General features: G+C 31.0%; 1 protein-coding gene and 1 long non-coding RNA gene across 3 annotated transcripts; one reads left to right on the top strand and one right to left on the bottom strand.

Annotated features, from left to right (window-relative positions):
* Nucleotides 1-1,465: 1,465 nt before the first annotated feature.
* On the top strand, nucleotides 1,466-3,897 carry LOC144998943 (uncharacterized). 2 transcript variants are annotated; one of them, XR_013660479.1, is made up of 5 exons: nucleotides 1,466-2,178; nucleotides 2,364-2,501; nucleotides 2,607-2,725; nucleotides 2,829-3,289; nucleotides 3,722-3,897. It is a non-coding gene; the product is annotated as an uncharacterized LOC144998943 (long non-coding RNA). The 2 variants fall into 2 exon arrangements; XR_013660478.1 differs by having other exon boundaries at nucleotides 2,610-2,725.
* Nucleotides 3,898-4,678: 781 nt separating this feature from the next.
* LOC144998941 (mitogen-activated protein kinase kinase SIPKK-like) lies at nucleotides 4,679-8,894 on the bottom strand. The gene is made up of 9 exons (XM_078958673.1): nucleotides 8,667-8,894; nucleotides 8,480-8,564; nucleotides 7,541-7,675; nucleotides 7,053-7,277; nucleotides 6,795-6,977; nucleotides 5,702-5,925; nucleotides 5,514-5,559; nucleotides 5,042-5,141; nucleotides 4,679-4,855 (listed from the first exon to the last, which is right to left on the bottom strand). Exons 1-8 carry the CDS (start codon nucleotides 8,741-8,743, stop codon nucleotides 5,052-5,054), a joined length of 1,065 nt encoding a protein of 354 aa, XP_078814799.1. The 5' UTR covers nucleotides 8,744-8,894; the 3' UTR covers nucleotides 4,679-4,855; nucleotides 5,042-5,051.
* Nucleotides 8,895-9,260: the final 366 nt, after the last annotated feature.

Below are 9,260 nucleotides of genomic sequence, written 5' to 3' on the forward strand. Positions count from 1 at the left end.
TAAAAAATATAAAAAACAAATAATAAGGGTAAAATAGTCTTTTCATGTTTATTTGAAACAAAACCACAAAAAAGTTTGAATTTTGGACCTTCCATGTAAGTCGAAAACTTTTTGGATCCTATCCAAAAAATTTTGCAAACCACAAGGATTAAATTTGTAGTTTTGTCTCTCTCTCTCTCTCTCTCTCTCTCTATATATATATATATATATATATATATATATATATATATATATATATATATATATATATGGGAAAAGTGAATATATTTTTAAGGGTATATAAGCTTACGTACCCAAAGTCACTATAATTAGTTGTTTTGTTTGATATATTCATTATAGTGTTATTAAACTTCAACCTTAACTTGATTTACTTTGAAGACTTTCGAAATTTCACTATTGTTTTCCTCTTATATCACTTCTTTCTGTCGAACACCTATTAGGCTATATATATTAGAGTTGAAAATAAAAATTATGTAAGAGAAAGATAAATGTGAAATTTATAAAAATCTTAGAAGTAAATCAAGTTAGAAGTTGAATTATAAGAACATTGGACAATTACAATGTACACATATGATACAAAACAACATAATATGGTGAGTTTGAGTACCTAAGCTTATATACCCTTAAGGGTATATTCACTTTTCCCTATATATATATATATATATATATATATATATATATATATATATATATATATATATATATATATATATATATATATATATATATATATATATATATATATATATATATATATCAACCCGTGTAATACATGGGTATTATACATAGTTTTCTAATATGCACATATAAAAACCATTAAATATCAAAAACATTACCATAATTAAATGTGAAATTCATTTATTATGAAGATTATTAATTTATTTCACATTTAATTATGCAAATATTTTTTATAATAAATGAATTTTATATTTAATTATAGTAATATTTGTAATATTTAATGTTTCTTATATGTGCTTTTATGTGTGCCCTAAGGGCACATATTATAAAATCTCATAGATATAAATATCAATAGATAGATTGTGTTTTAAAAATCTTGTAATGTTCCATTAAAATATTTTAGTAAACAAAATTGAAGTTTAATAAACAAATAAATACAGCTTTTCAAATTCGTTTCATCGTATACACATATACATAGAAAATAATTTGTTGTAATCGTTTATTTGAATTTTGATAAGGATTAATTATTTGTTGGAAATTTGGGTGAAAAAAGAATGTCCGTGATCAATTTTTTGGATAGTTGTAAGATGACTAAGATCTATTTTCCTTTAAAAAAATTGTTTCTTATATCTAGGCATCCCGTGATATAAACAAAAACTGGATTCGTAATTAATTTGTTCCAAATCTTCGGAATATCAAAAAGTGGAATATATCAAAAAGTGTAATATAATTCATATTATATATTATACAATTATATTAAAAGAGTGTTTCCAATTGAGCAGTTCTTGCTGTTGATTGGACTAAAATTTTACGGGTATACTCAATTGCACCGCTTTTCCTACGTGCCCCAACCGTCATCATCCTCCAATTAATCCTTCTTGGGTGTAACCTCCACCCCTCCACCGCATAATCCAGTTCCCGTTTAATTTCTCCTCCTTATTCCAGAACCCTTTTCGTTTCTCTTCTGCTTCAATCTGCCATCCATACCCTTCACCACCTCTCTCTTCTCCCTGCTTCGCACCTTGATGCATTGACACTGTGATTCTTCCAGTTCCTTCTCCACTGCCACTTTCTCAATTCATCTTCCCCAATCGGCGAAGGTAGGGTTCATGAACTTCCCCGCAACGTCACTACATTTTCGTTGGAACTTAACGTCAACGTCGACGAAGTTGTCGTATCGGGTCCTTCTACCGGTTCAGTGGGAAACATAAATGGGAATTGAGAGATTGAGGGTGACACTTTCACTGTTTTCTTTTCCTACCACCTCGATGTTGCACACTCTTCTTCTTGATGGCTCTATTCCCCGTCACTCCTCTCCCAACCTACTCGAACCATTACCGGTGCGACTACTGGAGCAGGTGGTGCTAGAGGGGTCTTTTCGGAGCAATGAGGACAGTTTATCGGCGTCGTAATCTAAATCAGAACACGTCACCGTCAAGTAGCGCTGTCCGACGAGGTAGAGGAAGACGTCTTCTTCGTGACATCACTCATTTCGTTCGGGTATGATTCTATATTTTGTTTGATTTAGGATTGTTTTATTCGATTTTCTGCACTATGCATAGAGGTAGTCCAACATTCTGTCGCAAGCTTCATGGTGTTCTTCCCCTGTATCTCTATAAAATTAACTCTAAACCCTAATTTCTATTGTGCTTGCTACCCTTGCCATGATTCTCTCTTTACTACAGACGAAGTAAGCAAACATAGACACCACCACACCCTTTCTGGGAAGGCCAGAGGAAGGAACATAAGTGATATGACGACCTCTGTGCCTGAAGTAGTGAATTGAAGATAGAAGCAGGTTCAAACCCGAAGATCGTGAATTGGTGGGTTTTCACTTTTCAATTCCTTCATATCTCTTCATCTTAATCAAACCTCTTCTATTCTCCTTATCCTCTAATTACATCACATCATGGATTATTACTTATTAGCAGAAGTTGCAAAACTCTTCTCTGATGCTGGAATCATCTGCATAACGAGTGTCATATCTCCCTACAGGAAAGATCGTGATGTTATTCGATCAATACTCCCAGATGGCGATTTCATTGAGGTTTCTTCTACTTCTATTCTATCATTCTATGATTCTATCATCTATACCTATAAATTTGAGCTTTTTCTTTTCTTCTAATGATCCATTTTATGTTTTCAAACAGGTTTTCATGGATATGCGTTTACAAATTTGTGAGGGTAGAGATCCAGAGGGTTTATACAAGCTTTCAAGAGCTGGAAAGATTAAACATAATTTTCTTTTAATGACAAAAAGATTATATTTTTATTATTGCATCTGCATAGAAATTTATCAGTAAATAATTTTATAAATCATTTGGATTATGCTGTTAAATATAAGTATTGTCAGATGTGTGACCATGAACAAGCATTTCCCCCAAAGCATCCTGTTCAAATATTTTAACATAATATTTCAGTCTGTAACTCATTAGATTGTCTTGCATATACTATTTGTGTTGCAAGTTATGGATTTTATGTACATTGATCAGGTAGTGGAGGTTCCAAACAGTCCAGAAAGATTCATACGAGCATGTAATAATGACGAAAATACCCCGGGATACGACGGTGATGGTTCAAGTAGTGGTCAGCAAGGGCAGGGAAATCAAAGGTAATCTGAAACTCAATTAACATTTTAATTGATCTCTATTTAATTGGAATTGATTTTAATTTTTACATTTTGTGGTTGATTTTTGGATTAATGTATAACCAACCAACCAATTTTATCAAGATCCTGCCCTGTGTGACCAATTTGAAGATAGGGTTAGGGGTTTTCAAAATTAGGGTTAGGGTTACGAATAATTTTTGTTGACAAATGGAATGTGCTGCATGGATGGTGGTGGTTTGGTGAAATGACCAAAGGACCATGTCAGGGGCTGAGGAAGATGATGCATTATGTATAGTAGTCCGGATTCTTCTGTGACCATTAATGTTAAATATGTGGATTTAGGGGGTGTCCTAATGGGTGTTTGATGAAATGTCTAACAGAAATATAATTACATAAGATAATCTTCCTTTTGATTTTGTTGCAAATTTTTGACAGGTTATGACATTATGGCTTAGGAGGCATAAAGGTTAAGGTTTCAGGCTGTTATAAAAAGAGCTTGAACCCTTCTTTAATATAATTATATAATTTTAAATGTTTTTGATCTTATTCGTGTAACTGGTGTTAAACAATATATATTTTTCATATTATGGTTGTAGGGATATACATAAATATATGTGTATTGAGTTTTGTTTCTTTTACACTCTCTACTAGAAACCGTGTTCAAGGATGTGATTATATATATATATATATATATATATATATATATATATATATATATATATATATATATATATATATATATATATATATATATATATATATATATATATATATATATATAAGGATATGAGTTGTGTATACATATTGCTATATGTTTGTTTTAATGTCTCTCTGTTTGTGATCGTGTTTCACCATTTTTATCTATATGATTGTTTGATTCAAATCTGGGTCCTTCACTAGTTTATACTAATGATATCCATAAAATGGATAACGTTGGCCAAACTTTTTTTAGTTATAGAGGTTACAAAGCAGCTATCAGAAATTTATTCAAAAATTTTGTAAGACCAAAAATTTCTTTTAAGTCCTTAACCTTCGATATGGTAGTTGATATTTTCATTTGTACTTTTTATTCAATCCACTTAAAAACAATATGATTTAACCTTTTATATTTTTCATCATGATTCTCTCTTTAATTAAAATGACGATATAAACATAAATTACCTTGTTTTTTAAACGGATGAATATAAAACATAAATGAAAACATCATCTTCCTACGATAGTCAAATTAGAAGTAATTTCGGGTGTTTATGGATCATCCTTCTAAAAACTCAACCACAACTTCCATGTTTAATTTTTGATAGAAACCCACAAAACATTGGCGCAAATTGTATTTTGGTATCTATCCAAATTCGTATTTAACAGGGGTAAAAGATAAAATTGTGTTACAAAACATTGGCGCAAATTGTATTGGTGTCTATCCAACTTCGTATTTAAAAAAGGTAAAAGATAAAATTGTGTTACATATTCATTGAGAATCGAAGTTTTACAAGAACTCAACCAAAAGGCGAAGTTTAAACCGGAGTCATGATACAACAAAAAGGAAAAATCTTTTGCCCTTTACTTAGCAATCTGCATATACAGCAAAATATACAACTTTTAGGTCACGAACATAAACCATTGGGTTTAAAGACTACTTAATGATTATTCATAGATAAATATAACAGACTTATACTATTTATTAAATCAAAAAGTTTCGGGGACAAATTACAAAATCGAACTTTTTAAGAATATTTTATTTTGGAAGTGTTTACGTACCATGGGTTCATTACAATGTTGCAAGAGGAGATCCCGTTTCAGTGAAATAAGATGCAAGATCAACCGCCATGTCATCATACATATTGATGAACGGATGTGACTGGATATTAACAAAGAAAACAAATATATATAACTTGTGTCATGTCTTGAATGATTTTAAAAAGTTTAACTTACATTTTTGATAACCAAGTGTAGTTGATTTTCGCAAATTTTGGTCACAAATAGTTTTCTCATGCAATTTTGATCCTTATTTGAGATTTTTGTAACGTTTTTTCTTGTCCATGTTCCAATAAATGACTATAACTTGGTCATCAAAAATAGTTATTTTACTTCAAACATGAACCAAAAACATACAACAAAGAGAAACCTACTTGGACCAAAATTGCAAAAAACAACTACACTCAGGGACCAAAAATGTAATTTACTCTTTCAAAAATATTTTTTTTCATCTAGCAAAATACGGTAAATGTACCATAAGTTCATTTGCCGATGCTCGATCCTTTGGTTCTTTCTGCACACTAAAATACCAAATTTTGTACTAGTTAATAATAAAGGTAACAAGGACATGGCCCATATACTATGGAAGGAATGAATGATTCCATTCCTTTCTCAATTCCATCAATACCAAATACTAGCTAATAAAGATTTATTATAACTTACCATGCTTCAATAAAGGAGCAAAATTGAGGAGAGAATTGACCAGAAGGTGCGCGAGGTGGAGGTTGACCAACAATGGTTTCCATAAGCTCATATACATTGACCCACCCTTCACCTGCTTGTGGTGGAGTGTATGGAAATTGACCCGTTGCACATTCCAACAAAACTAAACCCAAGCTCCATATATCACTTTTATAACCGTAGTTTCCACCAATAATTCTTTCCGGCTGAATCACAAAAATAAAAACCAAATTTCATCCAACTTTGATTCTTGCTAAAGAAAACAAAACCAATACATATGGTGGTGATATACTCATATGGCCTTGTTTCTATTTTTTTCTACTCGCTGTCTGGATAAAGGCTGTGTTTGACGCACCACAGCTAGCTTATTTTTCGAGCTTTTTTAAGTTGTTATGTTTGGCAAGCCGAAAGTAGCTTGTAAGCTAGCTTTTTAAAAAGCTACTTAAGGGTTGTTTGGGATTGCTTTTGCACATCAAAAGTCCATTTTGTAGGACTTTTTGCAAAAGGAGCTATTTAAAATGTGTTTGGATTAGCAAAATGACTTTTGGTGTAACTTTTACAGGTAAAGTCACAAAAAGTCACGTTTTTGTGACTTTTTGAAACCCCTTCTTTTCCTCTATGCAAAAAGTCATTTTCAAAAGAACTTTTCTATTAACAAATATCTTTTGGGCTTTTTGAAAAAGTTAAAAGTTAAAAGTCATTCTAAAAGCAAATGCCAAACACTCTCTTAAACTAGCTTTTCAGGAGCTTTTAAAAAATTTCCAAATATACCACTTAATTAATCACAGAAAACATATTCTTTTAATGTCCTTTCATGTCATCTAATATCTTTCAGCTAGTTTTACCGAACATCAAATTTTATATGCTAACATTTCATATAACAGCTAGCTTTTCAACTAACAGCTAGTTTTTCAGCTAACAGCGAGCTTTGCAGCTAGTACGCCAAAATATAGTCAAAGTGTTGATGATGTTTAGGAAATAGGAATATTTGAGCAAATTAGAGCACACTTTAGGAGAAAAAGTAAATTATGGCAAATTTGTAAATAGTTAGAAGTTATTGTTAAAGATTGCTCACCGACATATAATTATAAGTGCCAACAAACGTATTAGCCAATCCAGATGTGCTTGCAAGTATAGCACTAACACCAAAGTCAGTGATCTTTACTTCACCTCGATGATTTATCAGTAAATTTGATGGTTTCATATCCCGATGAATAATATGTTTCTCATGATGAAGATACCACAAACCTTTCAACACCTAAATTTCATTATTTTTTATAAAAGATCACAAGAGTTAGAATATCTTTTATTAAAAAAATTGAAGATTTTTTACCTGTTTACAAATGGAAGCAAGATAAGGTTCGGGAATGGATCGAACGGTTTTTAAAAAATCAGCTAAAGATCCTCCATCCATGTATTCCAAGATTATTGAAACAGCTCCATTATCATAAAAAGATTGGTAACATACAACAACATTTGCACATTGTGATGATTGGTTGATTTTAAGTTCTTGTGCAATTTGCTTTCTTGCTGATTCTTCTACATTCATTTGAATCACCTGAAAATAATCAGATCTGACTCAATCAGCAACTATCAAACAACCACTTAGTCTTGCAAAGTTAGTAAATTCCATCCAACTTTCAAAAAAACGATGTGAAAACCACATCACCAATTTATAGGTTTTGCAATCAAAATGAACGAAACTTTTAAAAAAAAAAAAAAGTAAAGTGGTTTTTACTTTTTACTTTTTTAGCAAGTAGCAACAAGTTTTTTAAGGAAGATTTGATTGAACAAATTAGAAATGAACCTGATAAAGACTACCTTCAAAGCAAAAAATTGTTCTGTCCATTTGTGTCGCACCAATCGAACAATTCCACCATTTCCTTTTCCAACAACTTTAACTGCATCAAAATCGGCTAAGCTTAATTGGTTGTCTGATGGCTGAATAAGAGGTGGCTGAAACAAAAAATAATCATAGTAAGAAAGAATGAAATTATTTCACAGATGGAAGTGTTGAATTCTAACTAAAATCCAAGTCTATTGATATATGATACCATAAGTCCACAACCATAATAACAATGTTTTAAGGAGTGAGAATCAGAGCTAGATAAAGTTTTGATGTATATTGAATAAATTTTTGATGTCTTTTTTATGTGTACTGAATAAAGCTTTGAACTGTGTGATGCATGTTGAATAAAAGCTTTGATCTTTGTGATGTATATTAGATAAAGCTCTGATCTTGTGATGTATAGCGAATCAAATATGTGATACATACCTAATAAATGTATATCACATAAAGCTTTGACCTTTTGGATTAAACTGATTGGAAAACCACTTACTTAAAGTTAGGGAATTGGGTATTTTTACATTAATCGAAATAATCGATTTTTTACATTATATTTTGACACTAAATGATACGTTTAAAGGCACATCCAAAGTTCCAAACACCACCTAATAAAAAAAATGTCTAAAAATGGCCTAATTTTAGACCTCATTTGAGCCCTACATCCACCGTTTGCACAATTTCACTCATCTCGCTTACAAATTTTGAGGCAAACCAACATTCCAACCTAAAATATATCAATTCTTAGCATTTTCCTGTACAATTTAAGTGTCAATTTCGAAATTTTGGATCTCACAAAGTTCATGATCGTTACCGATTAACCCTAAAAAGGAAGCAACTTGAAAAGGTATAATCAAGATTTATGAACTAAAGATCAAATGCAAAGAAACCCAGATCCATAAAAGCACGAAACTTACAGTCTCAGATTGGCTTTGCGAAACAATTCGAACACCATCTCTGTTTACTAGCAGATCACCATCCATAAACGTCCCAGATTCGGTCCTACAATATGCATTCAACACAAAAAAGGGCATAAAGATACAGTAATTACATCAAACCCACATAAATAAACACGATAAAGAGAGCAAAGAGGAAGATACATACAAGAATTTAGCGAGAGAAGTTTCATCGGGAGGAGGGAGATTTAGCTTGAGGAAAGGGGCCAAATTTCCCTTATTCATGATGCTGAAAAATGCTTAATTTTCAGAATCAGAAAGATGCAAGCTTTCTAATGTTCTTTGTGATTTTCTATTGAGGTTGTGAAAAGTCTTTGCGAAGTCGTCTTCCCGAAATGAAAACCAAAAGGGGCTTTCCACAACACATGCTTGCCGTACTCATTTTTAAAATACTCGCATTAAATTTAATAGGGATATGGTAATATTTTTAACTTTTGTAGGTTTAATGTGTGAACTATTAAAGATATGTTTTAGAAAGATTACTGAATTTATTAATTTTTTGTTAAAATAATGATAAAAATAAATTTTTATTTTATTTTTATATTTAAGATTATTGAACCTTTTTTTTTTCATTATTATTTAAAGTTATTTAATTTCTTTTATTATCTAAAGTTTTGTATGATGCTTTTTCACAATGTAATTTTTTTTACTTTGTTTTGTTTTATATGTTTTTCTATTTGCAATCCGTTTTTACACTTCAATTTTAATTTATTTGTATATATTTTCCATAATTCTTTTCTTC

The sequence above is a fragment of the Lactuca saligna genome, chromosome 5 (genome assembly GCF_052625555.1).
Source record: "Lactuca saligna cultivar CGN05327 chromosome 5, ASM5262555v1, whole genome shotgun sequence".
Lineage (NCBI taxonomy): Eukaryota > Viridiplantae > Streptophyta > Magnoliopsida > Asterales > Asteraceae > Lactuca > Lactuca saligna.

Excerpts from the sequence above, each read along its gene's own strand:
- LOC144998941 (XM_078958673.1), bottom strand. The coding sequence starts at position 8,743 with ATGAATAAGGGAAATTTGGCCCCTTTCCTCAAGCTAAATCTCCCTCCT. Across the intron at positions 6,978-7,052 it reads TTGCTTCCATTTGTAAACAG|GTGTTGAAAGGTTTGTGGTA; the intron begins GTAAAAAATCTT and ends AATGAAATTTAG. Across the intron at positions 5,926-6,794 it reads GCACTTATAATTATATGTCG|CCGGAAAGAATTATTGGTGG; the intron begins GTGAGCAATCTT and ends TTTGTGATTCAG.